The 27,012-nt window shown below is 36.1% G+C and overlaps 1 protein-coding gene across 1 annotated transcript in view; it reads left to right on the top strand.

Annotated features, from left to right (window-relative positions):
* The window catches only part of DNAH3 (dynein axonemal heavy chain 3), a 211,538-nt gene that overhangs the window by 172,547 nt on the left and 11,979 nt on the right, over positions 1 to 27,012 (top strand). Inside the window, exons 49-58 of the mRNA XM_052001473.1 lie at positions 280 to 445; positions 642 to 858; positions 1,760 to 1,942; positions 11,461 to 11,659; positions 12,617 to 14,758; positions 15,464 to 15,689; positions 20,455 to 20,699; positions 23,852 to 23,968; positions 25,309 to 25,463; positions 26,130 to 26,297. Of these exons, the coding sequence (XP_051857433.1) occupies positions 280 to 445; positions 642 to 858; positions 1,760 to 1,942; positions 11,461 to 11,659; positions 12,617 to 14,758; positions 15,464 to 15,689; positions 20,455 to 20,699; positions 23,852 to 23,968; positions 25,309 to 25,463; positions 26,130 to 26,297 (3,818 nt within the window). The remainder of the gene's footprint in view (positions 1 to 279; positions 446 to 641; positions 859 to 1,759; positions 1,943 to 11,460; positions 11,660 to 12,616; positions 14,759 to 15,463; positions 15,690 to 20,454; positions 20,700 to 23,851; positions 23,969 to 25,308; positions 25,464 to 26,129; positions 26,298 to 27,012) is intronic.

The raw sequence follows: 27,012 nt of genomic DNA on the forward strand, positions 1-27,012 counted from the left end.
CAGTTCCTCTTAGCTATGTGTATCTCTGTCTCTTGATATTTTAATGGAACCAAGGATTTCTGATAGTGAGGCAATTTCCAAAATTTTAAATTGGCCTTTCCTACTTTGACTCCAGATTTTCAAAGAGATTAGGGTGTAATTACTTCTGAACTTCTCCAAAAGTACCAAAGATATATATTATCCCATGGATATTCTCCCTATTCTGAAATATAACTCCAAAGTCCCATCCTGCCTGGAACTGGAAGGAAAGGAACTAACAAAGTATATTCTTTTTAAAAGCCATGAGTCCAATTGGAGATGCTTTCCGGAATCGCCTACGAATGTTCCCTTCTTTGATCAATTGCTGTACCATTGACTGGTTTCAGACTTGGCCAACAGATGCATTAGAGATGGTGGCCAACAAATTTTTAGAAGATGTGGAACTTGATGATGAAGTTCGAACACAGTATGTATTGGGCTGGTTATCTATGGAGGATTGGGAATGTGGCTAATATTTCCTTTAATAGATGTCTTTCTGACTTGAGTTAGCCAAAATCAGTAGAGTCAAATAGACATATCAGAGAACAGATTTAATGATGAGCACCATCACAATTTACTTGGAAAAAGATGGACCCAGTGTGACTGTCATTTATTCTGTGCAGGGTTGTGTCCATGTGCAAGTATTTCCAGGAAAGTGTGAGACATCTCTCGGTGGACTTTTATGGTACACTACGAAGACACAACTATGTTACTCCAACATCTTATCTTGAATTGATTCTGACCTTCAAAACACTATTAAATAGCAAAAGACAAGAGGTGGATATGATGAGGAACCGTTACCTAGTGGGGCTTCAAAAACTTGAGTTTGCATCATCACAGGTGAGTTGCCACTGAAAAGAAATAAAGACAGGCTTTCAGAATCTTAATATGTATCTGAGCTTCAAATGTTAATATGTAATGTTATAGTAAGTAAAAACAAACTAACCAAAAAATCTATAGAAACAATAATTTTCTCATAATTGATCCTTACCAAACCACATGAGATAATATTTGCTTTTGTTTTTTTTAAATACTTAGTATAGAGTTAGCTAGGTAGTGCAGTGGGTAGAGCACTGACTTTGAAGTCAGGAGTTGGTGAGTTCAAATGCAGTTCCAGACAATTATTAGCTGTATGACCCTGGACAAGTCACTTAATCCCGATTGCTTCAAGAAAAAAAAAGAAAAGTTTATTACAGTGTCTGGTACATAGTAGGTGCTATATAAATGTTTTTCTACCTTCCTTTCTTTCTTGTCAATCACAGCATAATTGGGGGATTCTACAATAGTGAATAGTGAAGAAAGACTTTGCTCTGAAAAAACATCCTGACCCAAAACTACAGACCAATCAATGGCTCTTCATATTTGTTGAAAGTGGAGATATTAAACTTGCTATTTAAAAGATACTAGGTTGTAATCATATATAGCAAATCTAAAAATAAGAATTGGAAGAGACTTCACAGATATTCTATTTCCCCCAGCTCAAAGCACCTTTGATCAGAAAGACAATATTCTTGACCAACATATGTATTTATAACTAGATCCCTGTTGAAATCAATAGCTGTTCTCCAGCTATTTTTTTTGTTTTTTTTTTTGTTCAAGTGGTAAAGAAAGTGTCCTTTTAAGCCATATTTGAGTCCTGCTCATCTCTACAGCTCGTCTGTTGAATAAGAATCCAATTCTGACATATATTCTCTGCTAAGAAATGATCTGCTGCTTTCCTTGCTTCCTATTTCTCTCTTAGGTGGCTGTAATGCAGGTAGAACTAACTGCCCTTCAACCAGAGCTGATCAAGACCTCTGAAGAGACTGATAAAATGATGATAAAAATTGAAGCAGAGACAGTGGAAGCAGATGCTAAAAAGCTCTTGGTCCAAGCAGATGAACAAAAGGCCAATGCTGCCGCCGCCGTTTCACAGGCTATTAAGGTATAGGTTTTTCACTGCATAATTGCAAAACTAAGTCCCTCATGGAAGTCACTGTTATGATACAAAAAGTAAGCAACCGGCCATCTTGGGGTTGGATTTCTCTCAGTCATATCTGGATACTTGGATACTTAGATAGGTCTGTGATTGATCTCCTTGATTTGATGTAAATACTCTTTCCCACTGATACAGATTACAAACCATCAATATCTGTCCATCCTATGAAACTCTTGTCCATGTTCTCCCAAAAATATGCCAAAGGGGAACTACTCTGTATGCTGTTAACATTGTCTAGAGAAGAAAGACTTTTTTAATAGTATTTTTCCTATTACATGTAAAGATAGTTTTCAACAGTTATTTTTGTAAGATTGTGTAGTCCAAATATTCTCTCCCCTCACATCCTTACCTCCACTCTTCCTAAGACAGAAAACAATCTAACATAGGTTTCACATTTTCAATTATTTTTAACACATTTTCATATTTATCACATTGAGAAAGAAAAATAGAACAAAAGAGAAAAACACAAGAAAAAAACGAAAATAAACAAAAGGCAAAAATCATATCTAAAATTGTTGAGGTCTAGATTTGGGGTACCTAAATGAAATTAGGGTTTAGTTGAAGTCTAGTGGCAGGTTTGGGGTACAGGGAGTCAAGCAAACCTCCCCTACAACCCCCTTGGATTCCGCGCAAGGATAAATGGGATCTAGTAGCAGTGCAAGTTCCCAATAAAAGCATTTATTGGCCCGGAGAGCTAGATTGATAAAAGAGGTTTACTATTAGGTTTGGAAGTAAGGAGATAGTGAAAATAGAGATAAGGAGGGCACTGGACAAAGGGTCCAGTGGACAGAGGGTCCTCACATAGCTACGATGTTTGTAATCTCTGCAAAGAGGGGTTCCCAGCATGGCCTTTTTATAATAGGAGACTTAGCTGGAGGGGCTTTTGGGTATAGCCCCAAAGTTGGCTCAGATCCGGGTGGGGCTGGGACAGGTCGGGATCTTCTATTGGAATTCAAAGAAACCAGGATTTGTGAGTCAAGGGTAATTACATTTACTAGGAGGGGATGGGAATCTAGAAACTTATCTAGCCCACATCAAAAATCTGAACATTTATTATAGAACAATAATATTCCATTATATTCAAATATGACATCTTAATCAGCCATTCCCCAATTGATAGGTACCAACTCAATTTCCAAATCCTTGCCACTGTAATGCCGGAGAAACTGAGGCAGGAGAGAGATTAGAGAGTTTTTAATATTTTATTAATGGGAGAGTAAGATTGACTGGACAGGACTCTCGTCTCAGATTATCCAGTCAGACAGAGATAAGTATACTGGGACCAAGGAATCCATATTGGTCCCAGGGCTGGAGGACCCAGGACCCAAAGAATCCAGCGTCCAGCATACAGCTGCCAGTCGCCATTCTCCAGCAATGAATGGAAAAACCCCAACTTCTTAAATACCTTTTTGGAGACAAAGAAGAGAAAGGGAGGGAAAGTTTTTTTTATCAGGGAGGGGAAGCCATAAAACCTAAAAATTCCAGAGACAAAGAAGTAAAGATATCATGGGTTAATCTTGGAATATTCTAAAGGAATACTGTAAATCCATAAAAGAATCAGGAGATCTACTCTTTTATCTTGCTAATTTATAACTGAGAGCGAATAATCCTTAGTTTTACTGGGTCAGAGACAGAACAGTTAAGGAAACTGAGACAGGGAAACTGAGTCAAGACAGTTAAAGAGAACTGTGGCATAACATTCCACACTCTCTCTCCTAAATATTCAAACCTTTGAATCTTAGCAGCTTCCTCTAGATACCCAGGAGTTCTTTGACCCACCTTATGTAAAGCAAATGAGCCAAAAATAAAACTAGAAAAATGTAAGGACTCATGGCAAGAGCAAGTCTCTCCCTGATAACCCCAGAGTTAACAGCTGTACAAAGGCTCCCTTGTTGCAAGCATGTCAGGTCCTTTCCAGTTCTGGAGCACCATCTCAGCCAGAGAATCCAGTTTGAGATGGACAGTTAGGTCTGTGGTCATTTGTGCACTTAACTCAGTCTCTGCTTACAGAGCAGCAGGGTCCAAGGCCCATTCAGAGAGGCAGCTCTCTCCATGGGGGAAGGATGAGGCTTGTAATAGCTCCACCTGTCCCCACCCAGAGAAACAGGACTGCTATTAGAATACAGATTTCTGAGCAGATTATGCAATTAGACCATCAAGGCAGGCAAACTCCAAGGCAGGCAAACTCCAAACTTTTTAGGTGCCTCAAGCCAAACTTCAAGGTCCTTTGAAATCCTGAAATACTTAATGAACTGGGGTTACAGGAATGGAAAAACAGATCAGAGAGATTGCCAGTGTCACAACAGGTGTCTGATTTCTAAAACTTTTCTAAAAAAAATAATCTCAAAAACTGAGTCTGCCAGCGCACTTTTAACAAAATAAGGGATTCTAAAACTAAAGCATCCAAATTCAATCTGAACTAGTGAGATAGGGGGTGGGGCAGAAATGCCTAAGGCAAAGTGAATAGGAGCTAGGGGTTCCCATTCTTTTTGGCATTTTGAAAAAAATATACCAGTTTCCCCAATGTTCTATCTCTACCTCCCCCTTTTTTTTTTTCTCACGGAAAGGAATTATCAAATGACCATTCCCCATATAAATTCCAAGAGCAAATCAAAATCCCTACACATAACAGACTAATACAGTAGCATTTCCTAAAAAGCCCTCAAACATAACAGCAATAATTACACAGTTTTAACAAATCCATATCAAATCTTAAACACACAGTAATAGATGATCCAGGTAAGGTTTAACAGTCAGTCATCAACCATTCCCAAAGTCCCTCATATCAGTCCAAAGTACACTCGATGCAGGGTCTAGTCCATGGTCTCATTTTAAAACTGCTGCTTCAGGCTATGAAGTGATAGGAGGCTTATTCCTTGCAGAGTGGGTGTGTCATGCTGACAATCAAAGCTGATCAAAGCTGATCCAGGTTCCAGAAGCAAACCAATATCTGTAAATTGACCAAAATCTAGAACAAAAACACAAATCTAGCAAATAAAGATTGGATCAGTCTCAGATAGAAAGACTCAGTTCACCAAACTGTTGCAAAACATGAGGAGGCCAAAATAAATTGGCCAGCAGTTTCCTATGTGAAGAGATGAGTTTGCTTTACAGGCCAAGCAAACGGCTGCAGTCTTACAGACCTTTGTTAATTGTCCACTTATGTAGAAACCTTAAAGGAACAAAACACAAATATCCAGTAACGGACGGATGACTAGGCGAAATACTCAGTTGCCCAAGCATTTAGGATACAATGACTACATATGACCAAACTGAAAATAGCAAGGCACGACATAATTGAATTGCAGTAACAGTTCTATTGACCATTGCTCTGATCAGAGAGAGATCAGTTACAGAAGGAAAAATTCAAGAACATAACTATAATATAACATAAGCAGTTGAGTTTTAACAGCTTATCAATCAATTGTCCCAGTAACTGTCACAGGGTGGAGCTTTAAAACTCCCAAATAGCATTAGCTAATTAACTCTAAGCCCAAACACTTTTACCTCCAATAACAAATTTCATCAATCAAATTTCTGATAAATCTTAAACAAAGAGTTACCATAACCTTACAGTAATAACAGAAAGAAATTTCGTCTCAGTAAGTTCACAACTTAGAACAATTATTATATCTAGGTAGATGTTACATGAGTGAACATTATACATACAAATCATTTTGCTTTTAAAATACCCAATACATAGAAAAATATCCCAAATTGCATATTGTCCATAACAGAAACATTTTCAAAAGGACAAAGAAAAAAAACTATTATGTTCAGAGGCCCTTTAAATAACCTCAGGATGACCCAATACAATCAATTTAAACTTATACAAAAAACCCAATTCCACATAAAAGAATTCAAGAAGGTTTTTTTTTTTTTTAACATAGCAATTAAACTAGAAATACTCGGACCAAAGTATGGATCACATTTATGACCATATTCCTCAACCAAGAAAACTTTTATCTATCAAAAAAAACAAGTATTCAATCAATTTAACCTAAAAGTAAGTATGTCCTTAAAAATCACAGTTAGCTGCACTGCCTGTAATCAGTTAAGAAAAGAAAACAGCAGGAACATACTCAGCGGGGTGAGGGGCGGAGAAGATTCCATATGGCCATCCTTCCCCCACTCCTGACCCCCTAGAAAAAACTTCCCTCAGGTTCCCCACTCAATTTCCTACATGGGGATCCTTTTCAAGATTTAGCCCATCAATTTCCCAAGATCAGGTTTCTTCCCAAATCCACCCATTTCCAACTTTCTCTTTCCCCCTGACTACATACTTAAACAATCTCCTTAAAGAACTTTCCTTCCCAGATGCTCCTTTGGTAAAGTAGCAGAAGGCAGTGGGGATGGGTGACTCCCTCCCCCACTTCTTCACCTACTCCCAAAAGTCTTTCACCTTCCTAAAACCATGCAAACCTCTAATTGCCCCTACTAATCAGTCCTTCCTAAATCACCTGTATTCCTCTTTCCTTTTCTCTTCAAAAACCTGTAAGATTCACCCTATAGTGAATAACCCAAACTTCCACAAAACCCATACATGTCCAGCAGAACTGGAATTTAAAGTATAACTTATGTTAAAAAATAACTCAATATATTTCAAAAGGTAACAAACTGAATCAAACTAATACAACTGTTTTTAAAAGTTTTTTCTCCTACCACATTTCTTCTAACAGCTATTAGCATCTTATCTCCAGAGCTTTTTATTGCCCAAGCCAGGCTAAGCTTGAACTTTATTGCTCTTTACACTAGTAGGCTTTTCCTTAAAAAAAGTTTAAAATCACTAGCAAATTTTCCTTAATCATTGTTCTTAAAACTTAACAAAGTTTTTAAATCAGCAAAAACAGACTAGGGGCTTTTTCCAGGATTCCCCACCCTCAGAGAGAAGAAGTATGTTTCACCTTGAATTCCCTTTTCCCATTCCAGAATCCAAAGGGGCTTCTGTGAACTTCCAAGGAAGCCCATTTAGTGCTTTTCTCTGCCTTCACAGAGAATGCCTAGATATTCCATTCAAATGTCTTTCCTTTAAATGTTAGCACCTGCTCTTCTACATATATATTATAACTTTCCGAACTTTCAAATCCCTTTCAATCTATTTTTTTTTCCTTTTTTTTCTTCCTTTCCCTTTTCTCTCTTTTTCTCACAGGCTGCTGCAGTCAGCCAGAGACAGAGAGAGAGAGAGAAAGATTTTTCAAACTTCTTGATATTTTCTAAGCCAGCAACACAGAGGCTGAATCCTTATCTCTTACAAGCTTATTTTAACTTTTAACACAGACACACACAAACAAACATGGAGCTCCAATTTACTATACACAGTTGCAACGTTGTTTTCCAACCAACAACAGACAAACCACACAGAACATAGAACATATATCACACAGACTACACAGTTACAACATTAAGCAAACATATAACATACCCAGAGGATATTTTCCAGCGTCCCAGAAAATACCCGTCTCAGAATTTTTAAACCCGTCGGTATTTATTCTGAGACCACAGGTTGCTAGCAACAGAACAGACCAGAACCAGAACCAAAACCAGATGGTACCCCAAAAGGTACCCAGACAGACTTACTCTCCCGAATGCCGAATCAAATGCCGAATCGATTTCGTTGTCCACTGTAGGCCGGACTGAGGCTGAAGAACCACTTCCTTTTTTTTTTTTTTTTTCCTCAAGGAACAGACCCAGGTCCTGATCCCCCCTCAGGCCTAGGTGGAGACCGAGAGGTCTCTAATCTCTTATCCAGTTCTCAGTTTCTATTATCTCGCTGGGGCCTCCAAATTGTAATGCCGGAGAAACTGAGGCAGGAGAGAGATTAGAGAGTTTTTAATATTTTATTAATGGGAGAGTAAGATTGACTGGATAGGACTCTCGTCTCAGATTATCCAGTCAGACAGAGATAAGTATACTGGGACCAAGGAATCCATATTGGTCCCAGGGCTGGAGGACCCAAAGAATCCAGCATCCAGCATACAGCTGCCAGCCGCCATTCTCCAGCAATGAATGGAAAAACCCCAACTTCTTAAATACCTTTTTGGAGACAAAGAAGAGAAAGGGAGGGAAAGTTTTTTTATCAGGGAGGGGAAGCCATAAAACCTAAAAATTCCAGAGACAAAGAAGTAAAGATATCATGGGTTAATCTTGGAATATTCTAAAGGAATACTGTAAATCCATAAAAGAATCAGGAGATCTACTCTTTTATCTTGCTAATTTATAACCTGAGAGTGAATAATCCTTAGTTTTACTGGGTCAGAGACAGAACAGTTAAGGAAACTGAGACAGGGAAACTGAGTCAAGACAGTTAAAGAAAACTGTGGCATAACACCACCACAAAAAGAGCTGCTACAAATAGAATCTTTTTCTCGTGGATGTATGTTTGTTTTTTTTCCTGTGATAGATCCTGTTGATTGAATGGAGAAACCTATAGAAAAGGATGTGCTAGAGCCAGCATGATCTAATTATTATATTTTCAGTATAAGCATTTACATTTCAGGAATTAACAAACCATACAAATAAGGGCTTGATTAATTGCTAAGTGACAGAGAAAAGTCAGATAAAGTTTAAAAGTATATAGTATGTACATTTTTCCCAGACAACCAGTTGTTAAACATTTAGCAGCACACTCTTACCTGGGCACACCCCCTCTTGCTATGTAAATAGCTTATGGTTTGTTTTTTTGTTTTTTCTGGTCATACATTTCCATTATCATCTTCTTTATATTTCTCAGATAACAGAAGGTAAATACTACTCATGATAATATTTTTGAGTTTTTTAATGTCATATTTCTGAAGCACTTTTAAATACAGACTGTTTTCTGATTTTTGTAGCAATCCCTTGAGGCAGTGTGTTATAATGTATGGAGAATCTTGAAGTCAGGGAGATCCATGCTCAAGTTCCTCCTCTGACAAAGACTGGCTATGTCATCCTGGGCAAATCACTTAACCCCTCATTGTATTGGCCCGTGGTGTCAAACTCAAGTAGAATAAGGATCACTGTGAACCAAACATTGACTATGAAAAACATGTTAACATTATTTATGTTTTATCATATTTTTATTTATTTTGTTAAATATTTCCCAATTAGATTTTAATCTGGTACAGATAACATTAAGGAGTGTTGCGGGCTTCTTGCAGCCCTGTGAACAACCAAGTTTGACACCTCTGCTCTAGGCAACTTTCTAAGACTAAGATTATAGAGAATTTCCTCAGCTAGAGATTTCCTATAACGATAAAATCATAGGTCTACTCCCTGTCCCCTTTTAGTTGAAGAAACAGATCAAAGATAGAAAGGACTAGCCTAGAGACACATGACTAGTTAAAGCCTAGACTAGAATTTGGGTCTCCCAATTTTTACTATAATGAAAGAAGAATTGATTGACATCTTTAAGGCTTACAAAGGAAAATGTGATAGGCATTTAATTTCAAAAGTGAGGCAGCAATAGAAAATTATTCTGAAAAACAAAGGCTGGAGAAAGATTGTCAAAGACAAGGCTAAAGGGTTTGCATTTTATCTTGAAAGTAATGTGGAAGGTCTTTGAATAAGAAAAGTGAAACAAACCATTAGTTAGATTCTTGTTTTAGAAAGATAGATAATTTCTGCAATTTTGTGGAGGGTGGATTAGAAAAAAGAAAGATGGGAAGTTTAAAAAAAAAACATTTAGGAAACTCTTACTATAGTGGTTTTAAGAGTTGAAAAGGATTTGAATTGGATGTGGCTATGGGAATATGGAAAAGAGTGACCTTATTTGTTGTTATTGTTGCCCTTATAGAGATAGTATAAATTAGACTTAAGAGTTGATTAGGTATAGAGGCAGTTGAAAGAGAAATGTTAGTGATGACACTAAATTATGAACCTGAGTGATTAGGAGGATGATGGTGACCTCAATATTTTTTAAGTATTTAATTTTTTCTTTTTGACTGGATAAAAGAAGAGATTCTTTGCTTACCTAGCCTTTATCTCTGAAAGGGTACAGCCTCAAATTAAGACTTATTGAAGACTTTAGCTTAAAAAGGCCAAGGTCTCCCATTATATCCAGGGCCATCTCCATCATCTTGATCTATATCTTACCACATATGGACCCAGATATCTCTGGAGGGGAAAGTGAGGCAGGATCCAATTCACGTGCATGTCCTGGCATCTTCTCTTTGACATCTTTGATATCATGGTTCTCTTGGAGAATGAAAAACAAAATGCATCTATGGGCCAGGCTGAGCTAAGTCCTTTACAAATATTTCATTTGATCTTCACAACAATACTACAAGATTGTAAGTGCTATTATCTCCATTTTATATTTGCAGAGGTTGTGAAACAGCATATAATGTCAGACTTTTTCCAATATGTTGGTTAGTTTTGGTGAACTATTTTTCCTCCTCATTTTTATTCTTTGTTATAAAAGATGACTTTCAGGAGGCAAGATCTTGCAGGGCTAAAATGGGATAAAAATAAAGGGCATTAATAAAAAGATTATTTTTAAAAAAAGAAAAGCAAAGAAAGTGAGCCTGATCTGAGAATGGGATTTTCTCCAATTCCTTCCCTTTTAGAAAAGGAACAGAGATTTTATCTCTTCATAGGTTGACAATTACTTTATATTTTCAGATGAACATGGTACAGTCAGTTGGTTTTTGTTTGTTTGTTTGTTTGGTGCTTATGAGAGACTGGGATTACTTAAGGCCACTGGTAATCCAAAAGCTTTGTTGTAGGCAACAGCTTTGACCTCCTCTCCTACCAAACGCTTTGCCAGGGCTGCCCATGGGAGTAATATGATATCTATCTTTTCTTACTGTTTACTTTCTAGTGGAGAGAATGAGGCAAGGCAGCTCAAGGAAGGCAGAAAAAAAAAAAAAGAGGAATAGAATAATCTGTACCATCTACCCACTGGGTGATTAACCTTGGAAATAATTGTAACTGCATGGTCCCCTTTCCATGTCAAAACTTGACAGAATAAACCTTAGATGACCCATGTTCTAAGGAGAGTGTTTCTTAATAGAAAAGCCCTCTAGTTGAGTTTCACTATGAATCCTCTCCTATTAAAAGTAGCATCATTGGAGTGATAATGGCATCACTGTGTCCAATTCCAGATGATGGACTTTAATGATTTAATGAGGGACAGGCCAATTAGTGGGCCAAAAATATGGAGAAATCCAATCGACTCTCTGTATTCAAGCTTTGTGATAGCAACTATGTGAGAGTATCAGTTGCTATTGAGAATTCCTCTAAACCTTAACCTGGAGTCTATGAAGTTTTATTTTTTTAAGAAAATATTTTAATAACTGTATTTAAATATATTTGGTTTCCTTTGTAATCCTAATTAATTTTTATTAATTTTAAAAACATTATTCTGCAGAGGGATTCATAGGTTTCTTTGGATTGACATAAATAGATGAAGAAACACTTGTTGTGAGGATGGTACAATCTGACATCATTCCCATGGAACTAATCATTTTTACCCCCTTTGTCTATAGGATGAGTGTGAGGGTGATCTGGCAGAGGCTATGCCAGCATTGGAGGCTGCCCTCTCTGCATTGGATACCCTGAATGCCTCAGATATCACCATGGTTAAGTCAATGCAGAACCCTCCTGGCCCCGTCAAACTTGTCATGGAGAGTATCTGTGTCATGAAAGGACTGAAACCAGAGAGGAAACCTGACCCAAGTGGCACTGGTAAGCTCCCCATTTTTCCCTCCCTGTACCTCAGAAAAACTCTGGAGATTCTGTAAGCAATCTAAAATGAATACACAACAACTAAATCACCTCCAGGTAAGGATTTGTTTAAAAGCTTAGTAACAGACCCAGAAACTAAGGATGTAATTGCTTAGAAACAGAAAAGCTAGTTTTGAAATCAGTTCTCCCTTTCAGACAATTAACCAATCAGAGAACATTCATTTTCTATAAGTAAAAAAATTTATCAAAGGAGATATAGCTTCCTGACTTTGTTAAGCTTAAAATTAAGACAGGGAGGATAAGTACAGATAGAAATGGTACTACATTTAGACAAAAGGACAAGAGAGAAGATTAAAAAGTATGTGAGAGAGAGAAAGATCACATCTAAATAGTTCTAGAAGCATAGAAGTATTAAAACAGTTATTTTCATTCTATTTAAAAACTAGATTAACTTTAAGTTTAAATTTTTAAGCTTAAATTTTACATTTTTCCTAAAGTAATATTTCTTTGAACTCTAGCATTAAAAGTCCATACTCCAACCCATTCTCTTGCTATCCCCATAGGAAATCTCATTAATCCCTTTTATTTACAGAATATTTAAGATTCTGATCACAATGAATTGTAATTTTGTAGTCCCTCTTCAAACTCTTTTGAGATTTCTCCTCTTTGAGTTAATGAAGATCCAGCACTGTGAGAAATTTTCTTTTGGCTGCAGCAACTCTCAGTGACTATCTGCTATGTCACTGAAAATTTGTACTAGAAAAAATATTCCCCTCTCAGTTAAAACTGTTAAGTATTGAAGTAATATATCGCATAATAAAATATTTTAAATTTGTTTTATTTGTAGCCAAACTTAAAAAGTATTTACAACACTGAATTAAACTGGTCTCTAACTTTTCATTAAAAATGAATGATTTACATAATAGGTACTCAATAAATCCTTCTTGTACTAAACAGGTAAGATGATAGAAGACTACTGGGGTACATCCAGGAAAGTCCTTGGGGATCTGAAATTCTTGGATAGTTTGAAGACTTATGATAAAGATAATATTCCTCCCATAATCATGAGAAGGATCCGAGAAAGATTCATTGATCACCCGGATTTCCAGCCTGCAGTCATTAAGAATGTGTCATCAGCTTGTGAGGGCTTGTGCAAGTGGGTGAGGGCCATGGAGGTGTATGATCGAGTGGCCAAAGTTGTGGCTCCCAAGAGGGAAAGATTGAGAGAGGCAGAAGGGAAACTGGATGAACAGATGGGAAAGTTGAATCAAAAACGGGCAGAGTTGAAGCTGGTGGAAGATCGACTGCAAGCCCTGAATGATGAATTTGAGGCTATGAATGTAAAGAAAAAGGCATTGGAAGACAATATTGACGTCTGCTCCCAGAAGTTAATCAGGGCAGAAAAACTGATCAGTGGTCTTGGAGGAGAGAAAGACCGGTGGACAGAAGCTGCCCGGCAATTGGGGATTCGTTATACTAATCTAACAGGGGATGTGCTGCTGTCCTCCGGCACTGTGGCTTATCTGGGGGCCTTTACAGTAGATTATCGTACTGACTGCCAAAATGAATGGCTACTATATTGCAAGGAGAAAGAAATCCCAGGGTCCAATGACTTCAGTCTCAGTAACACCTTAGGAGATCCTGTGAAAATCAGAGCCTGGCAGATTGCTGGATTGCCCATAGATTCTTTTTCCATCGATAATGGCATTATTGTGTCCAATTCAAGACGATGGGCTTTAATGATTGATCCACAAGGGCAGGCCAACAAATGGGTCAAAAATATGGAGAAATTCAATAAACTTTCTGTAATTAAACTTTCTGATAGCAACTATGTGAGGGTACTAGAAAATGCTCTCCAATTTGGAACCCCAGTTTTGCTAGAAAACATTGGAGAAGAACTGGATGCTTTCATTGAACCTATTTTACTCAAGTCAACATTTAAACAGCAAGGGGTAGAGTATATGAGATTAGGTGAAAATATTATTGAATACTCACATGATTTTAAATTTTACATTACAACCCGTTTGAGAAATCCCCATTATCTCCCTGAAATAGCTGTGAAAGTCTGTCTCCTCAACTTTATGATCACTCCTCTGGGTCTCCAAGATCAGCTTCTTGGTATTGTTGCTGCCAAGGAAAAGCCTGAGCTAGAAGAGAAAAAGAATCAGCTAATTGTTGAAAGTGCTGACAACAAAAAGCAGCTGAAAGAGATAGAAGATAAGATTTTAGAGGTCCTCTCCAAGTCTGAAGGCAACATTTTAGAGGATGAAACTGCCATTAAAGTTCTATCATCTTCTAAAGTGCTGTCTGAGGAAATATCTGAGAAACAGAAAATTGCCTCAGTGACAGAAACACAGATTGATGAAACAAGAATGGGCTATAAGCCGGTAGCTGTTCATTCTTCCACTATCTTTTTTTGTATTTCTGATTTGGCTAACATTGAACCAATGTATCAATATTCTCTGATCTGGTTCATCAACTTGTATGTACAGTCTCTGGCCCATAGCCGGAAGAGTGATGACTTGGATCAACGTATAGAGAACATCATTAATGACTTCACAGTGAGCATTTACAACAATGTCTGTCGTTCATTGTTTGAGAAAGACAAGTTGCTCTTCTCTCTCCTCCTGACTATTGGAATCATGAAAGGGAGCGGGAGAATTGATGATGAAGTCTGGCGTTTTCTTCTGACAGGAGGTGTAGCTCTTGATAACCCCTATCCCAATCCAGCTCCTGAATGGTTATCTGAAAAGTCATGGGCTGAAATCGTTCGTGCATCCGACCTACCCTCTCTTGAAGGTCTGAAAGAGGATGTGGAAGACAATTGTTCAGAGTGGAAGGAGATATATGATTCTGCCAAACCCCATGAAGAACCACTCCCTGGGGAATGGGATTATCTCTATGGATTAGACCGTTTGGTGGTTCTCCGATGTCTGCGACCAGACAAAATTGTTCCAGCTACCCAGGAGTTCATTGTTCATAACATGGGAAAGATATACATTGAACCACCTACATTTGACCTGCAGGGATCCTACAATGATTCTAACAGCTGTGCACCATTGATTTTTGTGTTGTCTCCAGGTGCTGATCCAATGGCAGGTGAGGAAGACAACATTAAGTGGTAAAAAAAAAAAAAAAAATTTGCATCCTCATTAATAACAAAAAAAACCAGTTTCTTTGCATATGCCTTTAGAGGAGGGTCTTAGATAGTTATTCTCTATTTTTCAAGATTTTTGAGTTTTCCTTTTTATAAATATAAGTAGGATATTTAGGAAAGAAATTCAAGAGGAAAACCAAGAAATAATAAAGAGAATTAGTTAAGGATCCGAGTATTGAATGTAATTATACACATTATATTCACAGAATCTGAGTTGAATGATTATAATTACATATGGATCCTATTAAATACTTAGAAAAAAGCAACTCAAAATTTGAATTTTTTTTATATATATAGGAGGAGCAATAGGAGCTTGAGCATTAATCAAAGAGTCCCTAATACAGTGATGACATCTTAGCATGGATGCTTATTACTAATTACTTTTGAATATAAATAACCATATTAAAAGATAGAAGGAACTGTTTATTTTAGCCCTTGAGATGATCCTATCAAGGGTAGTTTTCCTTGTGAAAGTTAGGTGAAACTACATGTCTTTTGACAAACTTTTTTTCTTGTTGATACCATAGGGAGAACTCTTTTTGAAAGGGTTAGGGATTTTAATTTACAGCATTGCTTTCATGGGATCATTGTAAACTCAGCAGAGTCATTGTGGTCTCTTCTAAAAGCTCTCTTGGCTTTGCTCTCAGGTCTGCTCAAGTTTGCAGATGATCTTGGCATGGGAGGTAACAGCATTCAAACAATCTCCCTTGGCCAGGGCCAGGGCCCCATTGCTGCTGATATGATTGACAAAGCCATCACTGAGGGAACCTGGGTGGTCTTACAGAATTGCCATCTAGCCACCAGCTGGATGCCTGCTTTGGAGAAGATATGTGAGGAAGTGATTGTACCTGAAACCACCAACCCATCTTTCAGGTAAGAGGCTACCCAGAAAGTTCCCTATTTCTATGTTTAACTCTTATTTGAGTAGCTCTCCTTCTCCCACCTCCAGTTTTTTTTTTTTTTTTGTAAAGTTTTTTTGAAGTAAAAATGAAACAATAAATAAAACAAAATAAAAAATAAATGAAATAAAATATGTTGATTCATATAAATAATAAATAATCCAACTGATCAGTTTCTATTATCTATACTGATAGATATTATCAGTATCTATTATAATAAAAATATCTTTTTTTTTTTTTTTTTGGCCACCTGCTGCATGAATCATAGGATTTTAGGGTCCAGAACTCTCTTGTGAGTCAGCTAGGCAGTACAGTGGTTAGTGTCGCACTAGTATTAGTCAGGAAGACTTGAGTTCAAATTTTAGTTCAGGCATTTACTAATTATATGATTCTGAGCAAATCACTTCACCTCCACCTGCTTCAATTTCCTAATTGGAAAAATAGAGATAATAACAATCACTTATCTCACAAGGTTAGTTGTGAGGAACAAATGAGATTATGTTAATGTATTATATAAATGTTATGTATTCTTATCAGAGGACTACTAATCCAGTGAGTTCTAACCTTTCTAATATGAAGACCCATTTTTTTTTTTATAACTTTTTATTGACAGACCCCATGCCTGGGTAATTTTTTTTTACAACATTATCCCTTGCACTTACTTCTGTTCCGACTTTTCCCCTCCCTCCCTTCACCCCCTCCCCCAGATGGCAAGCAATCCTATACAAGTTAAATATGTTGCAGTGTATCCCAGATACAATATATGTGTGCAGAACTGAACAGTTCTCTTGTTGCACAGGAAGAATTGGATTCCGAAGGTAAAAATAATCTGGGAAGAAAGACAAAAATTTAAGCAGTTTATATTCATTTCCCAGTGTTCTTTCTTGGGGTGTAGCTGCTTCTGTCCATCATTTATCAATTGAAACTCAGTTAGGTCTCTTTGTCAAAGAAATCCACTTCCATCAGAATACATCCTCAAACAGTATCGTTGTTGAGGTATATAATGATCTCCTGGTTCTGCTCATTTCACTTAGCATCAGTTCATGTAAGTCTCCCCAGTCCTCTCTGTATTCATCCTGCTGGTCATTCCTTACAGAACAATAATAATATTCCATAACATTCATATACCACAATTTACCCAGCCATTCTCCAATTGATGGGCATCTATTCATTTTGCAGCTTCTAGCCACTACAAACAGGGCTGCCACAAACATTTTGGCACATACAGGTCCCTTTGCCTTCTTTAGTATCTCTTTGGGGTATAAGCCCAATAGAAACACTGCTGGATCAAAGGGTATGCACAGTTTGATAACTTTTTGAGCATAGTTCCAAATTGCTCTCCAGAATGGCTGGATGTGCTCACAATTCCACCAACAATGTATCAGTGTCCCTGTTTTCCCACATCCCCTCCAATATTCTGCATTATCTTTCCCTGTCATTCTAGCCAATCTGACAGGTGTGTAGTGGTATCTCAGAGTTGTCTTAATTTGCGTTTCTCTGATTAATAATGACTTGGAGCATATTTTCATATGGCTAGAAATAGTTTCAATTTCTTCATCTGAGAATTGTCTGTTCATATCCTTTGACCATTTGTCAATTGGAGAATGGTTTGATTTCTTATAAATTAGAATCAATTCTCTATATATTTTGGAAATGAGGCCTTTATCAGATCCTTTGATTGTAAAAATGTTTTCCCAGTTTATTGTTTCCCTTCTAATCTTGTCTGCATTTGTTTTGTTTATACAAAAACTTTTCAATTTGATAGAATCAAAATTTTCTATTTTGTGGTCAATAGTGATCTCTAGTTCTTCTTTGGTTATAAATTTCTCCTTCTTCTATAGGTCTGAGAGGTAAACTATCCTATGCTCTTCCAATTTATTTATAATCTCATTCTTTATGCCTAGGTCATGAACCCATTTTGACCTTATCTTGGTGTACGGTGTTAAGTGTGGGTCAATGCCATACTAATTTCCAATTTTCCCAGCAATTTTTGTCAAATAATGTGTTCTTATCCCCAAAACTGGGGTCTTTGGGTTTGTCAACCACTAGATTATTAAAGTTATTGGCTGTTTTGTCCTTTGAACCTAACCTATTCCATTGATCAACTAGTCTATTTCTTAGCCAATACCAAATGGTTTTAGTAACCACTGCTTTATAATATAATTTTAGCTCTGGTACAACTAGGCCACCTTCATTTGATTTTTTAAAATTAATTCCCTTGAAATCTTGACCTTTTGTTTTTCCATATGAACTTTGCTGTTATTTTTTCTAGGTCATTAAAATAGTTTTTTGGGAGTCTGATTGGTATAGCACTAAATAAATAGATTAATTTAGGTAGTATTGTCATCTTTATTATATTTGCTCTCCCAATCCAAGAGCATTTACTATTTTTCCAATTGGTAAAATCAGACTTAATTTGTGTGGCAAGTGTTTTGTAGTTTTGTTTATAAAGTTTCTGATTTTCCCTTGGCAGATAGATTCCTAAATATTTTATAAATTCAGTATATGGAATTTCTCTTTGTAACACTAACTGTTGGGTTTTGTTAGTGATATATAAGAATGCTGATGACTTTTGTGGGTTTATTTTGTATCCTGCAACTTTGCTAAAGGTGTGGATTGTTTCTAATAACTTTTTAGTAGAATCTCTGGGGTTCTCTAAGTATACCATCATAGAAGACCCATTTTTAGCATCAAAATTTTTCATGGATCTCTATATGATAGTAGTACTATTAATATCCATTAACTGAGAAAATGCATAATGATGAGTTCTTATGAGTTTAATTGTTGATTTTATGTTAATATTTTAGTTATCATAATACTACCTACACACTTGTGAGAAATATATGTGTGACATATCATTTGTTCAGTCTATAGAAAGTATGTTTACTGTTTTCTATGCTGCCCTTCTACTACTTAATATCAAAGTGTGAAGATAAGTTTGGATTCTCAAAGCACTACTCTCATGAATTCTACAAGGTTTGAAATGCTTTGAGTACAATCTGTTTTCTGAGTACAAGACTAGCTACAGCTAGAGAAGTTCATGAACTGTAGACCAGACTCACCTTCAGTGGTGAATTCTTTAGTCATAAAAAATTCATGGAATCAGATAATGCCTTTTTCCATAAGTATCTCCACCCCTCTCCCTGATCAAAGAAAAAAAAAAAAAAACAGTCCAAGGCCCACAGGTGGGAAAATATTGATCTAATCTAGCACAAATTTGAAACACACAAAATAGTGGTCTAGAAATCTTGAGACCATCAATGATAGGGACCTATACCCTTCAGAATTAATGACCTGTGGTCCATGAACTTGATGTTATTTTTTAATATTTTGGTAACTATATTCAATATAATTGGTTTCCTTTGTAGCCCTACATAAATTATTTTTTTACATTTAAAAACTTTCTTCTGCCCAGTGGATCTATGATAATAAAAAGATTAAAGTCACTATTCCCTCAAAAAGACCATTCTAGTTTAGGATAGTTCTTTCTAATTGTTATAAAGTATTTCCTTTAAGTTTAAAAGGATAACATATATTTAATTTATATCAGATTGCTTGCTGTTTTGGGGAGAGAGGAGGTCAGGGAGGGAGGGAGAAAAATTTAGAACATGAAGTCTTACAAAAATAAATGTTGAAAGCTATCTTTACATGTATTTAAAAAATACTATAGAAAAATATAAAATTTTTAAAATATGCTTAAAAAAATAAAACATTTCCTCTGCCTCTCCATCCATATCAAATGAAGTAGAATCAGAATAGCTATAGAAAAAGTTACTTGTTGAAGTTTAATTTTGAATGAATTTATTTTTGTAAAGACAAATCACTTCCTTTCATTTATAAAATAAAGGTATTCAAATAAGTACTCTCTCAAGTCTTTCACCTCAAATTATTTTTGCCTCTGAAGTAATTTTTTTTAAAAAAAGGAATATAAATTCTATTCATTTTTCCTATTTATGTACCTCTTGAGAATGGAAACCCATTGTTAAATTTACAAACTGTGTGACCCTGAGCAGAATGACAACAAGGTGGCAACAAACATTTGTTATTAATATTATTATTATCTATTATGATACATACATTGTAATATTAATATTATTAACACATGTAAGATACCATGCTAAGCATAGGGAGACAAATGCAAGCAAAAAAGAAAGTCAGTCCCTGCCTTCAAGGAGCTTACTTTCTAATGGAGGAAAATAACAAGAATAAATGAGATGAAAAGCAGGGGAGATGGGGTAAATACCCAAATTAAGTTTGGAGAGTCAACAGAGCTGAGAAGGGAAGAAAGATGGCTGGCAAGGTTCTTCCCCAAAATTAAGGCTTCCAGAAGGAACCCACCAATGACAGAAAAGGGCTTTGGGAAGGATGGGAAAGATGTTCCGAGGTAAGACCTTCAGCAAGACTTGACCTTTCCATTTCAGTTTCCTCACCATAAAATAGATCTAATAATAGAACTATCTCACAAGATTGTTGTGAAGCGCAAAGAAGTAACCAACATACACAAAGTGTTTTGCAAACTCTAAAATTCTATCTAAATATTTGCCATTATTATAATTATTACATTTCAATAGAAAATTAAGTCTAGTTTAGGACATAGGTTATTTGTGTCAGTTCTCAGATCCTTTGAAACAAATTTTTGCTGGGATCTGGTGATTTCTAGGAATTTTTTTTTTTTTTTTGGCTTTAGGAGATAAATTGATTTTCAGGTAAAAAAATGAATTGCACTTTTCTCCTTATAGGCTGTGGCTAACTAGTTATCCATCAGAGAAGTTTCCTGTCAGCATTCTCCAGAATGGAATCAAAATGACCAATGAACCTCCCAAAGGTGTCCGAGCCAACCTATTGCGTTCCTACCTCAATGACCCTATCTCAGATCCTGTTTTCTTCAACAGTTGTGAAAAAATTGAAATGTGGCACAAATTGTTGTTTGGCCTTTGTTTCTTCCATGCCATTGTTCAAGAGAGAAGAAACTTTGGACCTTTAGGTAAGTTCTAGGAATCTTCACAAATTTCTTTCTTTTTTTTTAAACACCATTTAATTTATTTATTTAATTTTAAGCTTAAATACAAAATAAGAAAAGAAAAAATATTGCCATGTGCACAGCAGAACATGAGAGGATCTAAAATATAAAGCAATAAATTTCCATTTCAAGAAAGCCCATATAATAAATACTACATGTTGTGTTCAGAGTTGAACATCAGAGTTAAACATCTTTTCTTTTCTTTGCTTCCTTGTAAGTTTTCTTTTGTTCTCTGCTGTACACTTTTTAATTTTTTTCCCCTTCACCACTAAAAGAAGACTACCATTAAGTACGGATATAATTACAGTTTCACACACATACACACAATATACACACAAATCTATATACACATACATATACAGATATCTATTACCATACATATATATATTCATATGCATATATATAAAACTGTACTATACTTATTTCCACTTGTCCTGTTTCTCTGAAGGTGAATAGCTTCTTCTTTCATAAGTCCAAGTCCAATATTTTTCTAAATCCAATAACTCATCATTTTCTACACTACAGCAATATTCCAACCTTATACTGTCTAGTTATTTTAAATAGTCTAAAACAATATTAATATGGCTGACATATAGTATAGTTTCCCTATTTTTCTCTTTTGATTAAATCTTATTTTAGCTTTATTTTGTCTGAGATTGTGATTATTACCCCTGCTTTTTTAATATGTATAACAAATTCTACTCCTGATCTTTATTTTATGCTTATGTATATCTCTAATTTTATAACATTTCCTGAAAACAACATATTGTTGAGTTGTTGAGTACAAATTTTTAATATTTCCATTTTATGGGAGAATTCATGCAATCCACTTTCTAATCTATAATTACTTATTGTTTATTTTTTGCCCATTTTCTCTCACTATCTTTCTTAACCTATTTCTGTCCCTCCTTACTCCTCTGCTTTATTTCTACCCCCCATTCCTATCCCCTATGTTGGGGGATATAGATTTACTTTTTGGGGTGGAAGAGATGGTGCAAATAGATAACAGAGAAAATACAGAGGCAAAATGAAATTGATGGTTAACAGAAAACTAATATGAAATAGAAATAGAAAGAAAGTACTGGACTACTTTCAATGAATTAGTTATCACAAATCATCAAACCCAGGAAAACTAAACTACAAATTACTGTTAGTGGGCTTTTAAAAGTAGTTGACATTATTATTTGAAAAAAAAAAAGTAAAGTCATAAAAGGAGAGATATCTTAAGACAGCCAATTAAATCAGTTATCCCAAAATGAAAGAGGCTACATTCTTCAAATTGTAAAATGCTAGAAGGTATTATTATAGCGATTGTTTGACAGCATTTTGAAAAGGATTAGTGATCACCATGAGCCAGAACAACTTTATTGTAGAAATGTATAGGACCCAAAGAGATACTAAAGAAGGGAAAGGGACCTGTATGTGCCAAAATATTTGTGGCAGCCCTGTTTGTAGTGGCTAGAAACTGGAAAATGAATGGATGCCCATCAACTGGAGTATGGTTGGGTAAATTGTGATATGTGAATGTTATGGAATATTATTGTTCTGTAAGAAATGACCAGCAGGATGAATACAGAGAGGCTGTATTCACTTACATGAACTGATGAGCAGAACCAGGAGATTATTATATACTTCAACAACGATACTGTATGAAGATGTATTCTGATGGAAGTGGATTTCTTTGACAAAGGGAACATCTAACTCAGTTTCAGTTGATCAATGATGGACAGAAGCAGCTACACCCAAAGAAAGAACACTGAGAAATGAATGTAAACTGTTTGCATTTTTGTTTTTCTTCCCGGGTTATTTTTACCTTCTGAATCCAATTTTCTCTGTGCAACAAGAGAACTGTTCTGTTCTGCACACATATATTGTATCTAGGATATACTGCGACATATTTAACATATATAGGACTGCTTGCTATCTGGGAGAGGGGATAGAGGGAGGGAGGGGAAAAATCAGAACAGAAGTGAGTGCAAGGGATAATGTTGTAAAAAATTACCCTGGCATGGGTTCTGTCAATAAAAAGTTATTTAAAAAATAAAATAATACAAAAAAAAAAAAAAAAAAAGAAATGTATAGGAGATGGGATTTCGGGATATGGGTCATAGACTATTCCATGAGAGAGATTGATCCTGGGACAATTTGAACAAAGATATCACAAGAAAACTGCTGGAGGATACTCCAGGAGAGAACAGGCATATCACTTGGTAGCTTCCTATTTTAACAAAATTTTCTCAATAACTAGGTGTGAAGATAAGTACTTTTTTTCATACATAGCATCCAAAAAATCCAATTGCTTAAGAAGGAGAAGGAGATTGGGGGAAAAAAGGAGGAAAGTGGTCATACAGTATACAAATAGATGTTTTGGTGAAGGGGCTGAAAAAGGTCTTGAAGTCACATGTGGGCACAGACACACAGACATGACTTGCTCAAAGCCATTCAACTCTTATTGAAAGTAAAGCTGAGATAGAATCAGATGGAGTACAAATCTCCATAATTTGCATTATTGCATAATTTGCATTATTTTAATAATTTAATTTTGATTAACTTGTATAATTTTAGAGTTGGAAGAAGCCCAAGCAATGACCTTTTCAATTTTATAAAGGAAGAAGAAAAAACAATCCAGCCCTGCTTCCAAGAAGTGATGGGACTTGAAGGTAGAAAGGCATGGTGTTTATGCAGACTATCTGTTGACCACAACCCTGTCTACCTGGACTGGATCAGATTTGATCATGTTCCAAATGGCTGCTGAGCTACCCTCTCTGACTTGGGTGAATTTGGGATCAAAGCTGGGAAAAGCTAAGGGCCTCTCTCTAACTTTATTACTATATTAGTTTTGGAATTTTTTGCTATAAGAAAGTATTTCAACCAAGATAAATAATCCCAAATCCCAGCTTGCTGACATTTACCACACTATTTAAGAGAATATTAAAGAAGTTGATTTAGTACCAACATGGTCAAAGGCAGACCCACATTGATTATAAATATCAGTGCAAACTGGATTTTTTTACTCTGGAAGAAAGATGCTGATATATCCCATAATGGAATTTTACTCCCCTGTATGTGATTACTAAATGGGAGCTTTCATATCTGTACTTCTCTGACTCTGGCAGGTTGGAATATTCCCTATGAATTCAATGAGTCTGACCTCAGAATCAGCATGCGGCAGATCCAGATGTTCCTTAATGAATATGAGGAAGTGCCATTTGAGGCTCTGACCTACCTAACAGGTATTGAAAGAGTTTAGCTGCTATAGCAAATATTTCTTTTCTATGTCACATCCACCTGTTCTTTATTTTCCTTCAACCACCTTAAAGGAGCAGCAAACTTCTTTGCTTCCTAATCAATTAACCAAGTCAAATATTTATTGCTTACCTATTATGTGGGAGGCTATTAGGAGTTGAAAAAGATGCATAGTTCTTACTCTAAAGAAACTTAACACATAGGGAGACATAAAAAATGTGGCAAGCAATATGTACATTGCATAAATGCCGGATGAGTGATCCCTACTAGATCCTTGAAGAGATAGGATACTGTTTACTTAATAACAAATAAACTAACAAAAACCCCAATATTTTCAAGAGATCATTTCAAAGTTACCTCTGAATTCCTTCATAAGACGCATGTGCCATTAGTTTTTTACCCTAGAAACCCAATACTAACTAGGTTAGCAAAACTTCTCCAATAAACTGAGCACATTCCTATGTCATCCTCCTAAGCTCCAGATGTCTCACATTTAGCCATAGTCTGGTCAGCTCTCCCTAGACATCCCACAAGCACCTTGAACTCTGTCTTAAACCAGACTCATCCTCTTCTGAAATCTGTTCCTCTTCTTGATTTTCTTTGTTGCCATGGATACCAACACACTCCTTAATCCTATGGGGCATGTTTTTTTTTTTTTTTTCCCCTCAATTTTCCCCATGATTTGCTGGAACTCACAAACAGTGATTAAACAGTACTCAGTTCTCCTGATTAATATACTTTGTCTGCAATGCCACGGCTGAATAAATTTTTCATAAAAGATTTAATATTTGCATGCCTATCACCACTAAGAATACCTTTGTTTCCCTCCCATCCTCCTTCAGCTTCTTTTTTACATGTTATATCCTATGCTTTGATCAATCTAGAGAAATTGTTGTTCTTCAAAATTGCCCCAAGATTTTCTACACTTGTTCCCTGGCTTACGCTATAGACTTTCCCTGGGATATTCTCCTTACTTAGTTCCAATTTTTATATAAACTTTCAAGACCCAACTTAAATATCATTTCTTCCATGAAGTTTTCCCTGACTTCCCAACCCCTCCCACTACTGATTCTGCGGCTATCCCATATAATATTATTTATTCTTCTTAAGCATTTATCATATTCTAAATTGTGTTATAATTTTTGCTTATTTCTCATCCCCTATGAGACTATATGCTTTCAAGAACAGAAATTTTTTTTTATTCATCTTTCTGTCTCCTACAATACTTAACCCAGTATCTGAGATGCTCAATAAATCCTTTTGAATGAATGAGTAATAACCAAATCAAAGGCCTCATTTCTGCCCAGTTTCTGTTGACTTTCCCCAGGTGAATGTAATTATGGTGGCAGAGTGACTGATGACAAAGACAGACGCCTCCTACTATCCCTTCTTTCCATATTCTATAATAAGGATATAGAAAATGACTATTACAGCTTGGCTTATGGAGACATCTACTATGTTCCACCAGATGGCCCATACTCGGTAAGACATTGCTCCAGAATTTTACCCCACATTTCTTAGTACCTTTTTAAGTTCTACTTTAAGACACAATTCAGTGACTCCCTTTACTTTTGAGGCATGCAAAGTGATGGATATTCTCATGTATAATCCTGAATATATAGGTAGAGGAGAAAAGGGGGTAAGGGAGAAAACAAATGAAGTGGGAGATGAGGAAGTGAGGCAGGAGGGAGGGAGAGAGAAAAGGATGGGATAGAGTACTCTCAACCATTATCTCAGCTTTTCCTCTACTAGCATCCATGTCATCAGCAACTCTTCTCATCCTCAGTTTTAGAGTTTGGTTTGGTTTGTTCTTCTGCCCAAAGGCTCAGTATATGGTTATGATCGAGTGAATAGTACAAGGTTAACAGATTAAGAATTGGTAGTAATACCTGGGGTTTATCTTCACTATTTTCCTATAAAATTACAAATATGAATATTAGAAAGTTGCAAATTATTTTTACAGTTAGTCACTTGAAATTTATTGGAGTTAGAGAGGTTTGGTTGTCACCATGATGATCCCGATAAACTGATGTTAGTCATTAGTGTCCCTTACTGGTCAGTACCTCTTGAGGATCTGACTCATCATATCCTGTTTGATCCATGTGGATTCTGAGTTTGTCCTTCCTTAATCTGAGGTTTTATTTCCAGGACTACATTGACTACATAAGGAGCTTGCCCATAGCCACCCACCCTGAAGTTTTTGGTCTTCATGAAAATGCAGATATCACCAAGGACAACCAGGAAACCAATCTATTGCTTAATGGTGTATTACTGACACTTCCCAGGCAAAGTGGGGGAGCTGGCAAGTCTCCTCAGGTAATAATCGGTTTGAGATTATATCAACACTCTGCTCCATTCTCCCCCTCCCCCCAAAGGAATGACATTGTTGGATAGTATCAGTTTCTAGATTGGATTGACTTGGAGCATTGGAAAGAAATGATCTAAGATATCTCTGTGTTTGGGGAAGATGTGTAAACTGTGAAATGGAGACTTCAGAATTCTAATCATGGAATGTTAGAGCCAGAAATGGACCTTAGAGGTGATCTCATCCAAACCTCTTATTATAATAATACCTTACTTTCTTTTAATGCTTTATATTTTCCTTTTATAAAATTATATTGATATCTTTTGTTTTTATATCACCTTCATTTCTGAAATATCCTTTTCCCCTTCCCTCCCCATTTTGTTATAATTTTTTTTTGAAAGAAGTAGAAAAAAATCTCATAATTTTCAATGCACTTTTATTTCTACTAGGTCATTTGAACATATTAAACTTCTGAGAAGTAAAGCAAATTCCCTAAGAAAACACAAGTTCAAATGGAATTAGTAACTAATGTTTCCTAGGTGTCAGTTCAAGCTTTACAACATGCTAATTATCTTCTCATTTCCACTTTGACCCCTTCTAGCTGCATAGTTCTAATTCATTCATTTTCAAGAGATACAACATAATTGGCTATAAGAATATTTTGATATGATTCTGCACAAAATAGGGACTGTGTCAGTGTTTCTCAGTATAGGGTAATGGTTTTCC

The sequence above is a fragment of the Antechinus flavipes genome, chromosome 1 (genome assembly GCF_016432865.1).
Source record: "Antechinus flavipes isolate AdamAnt ecotype Samford, QLD, Australia chromosome 1, AdamAnt_v2, whole genome shotgun sequence".
NCBI lineage: Eukaryota > Metazoa > Chordata > Mammalia > Dasyuromorphia > Dasyuridae > Antechinus > Antechinus flavipes.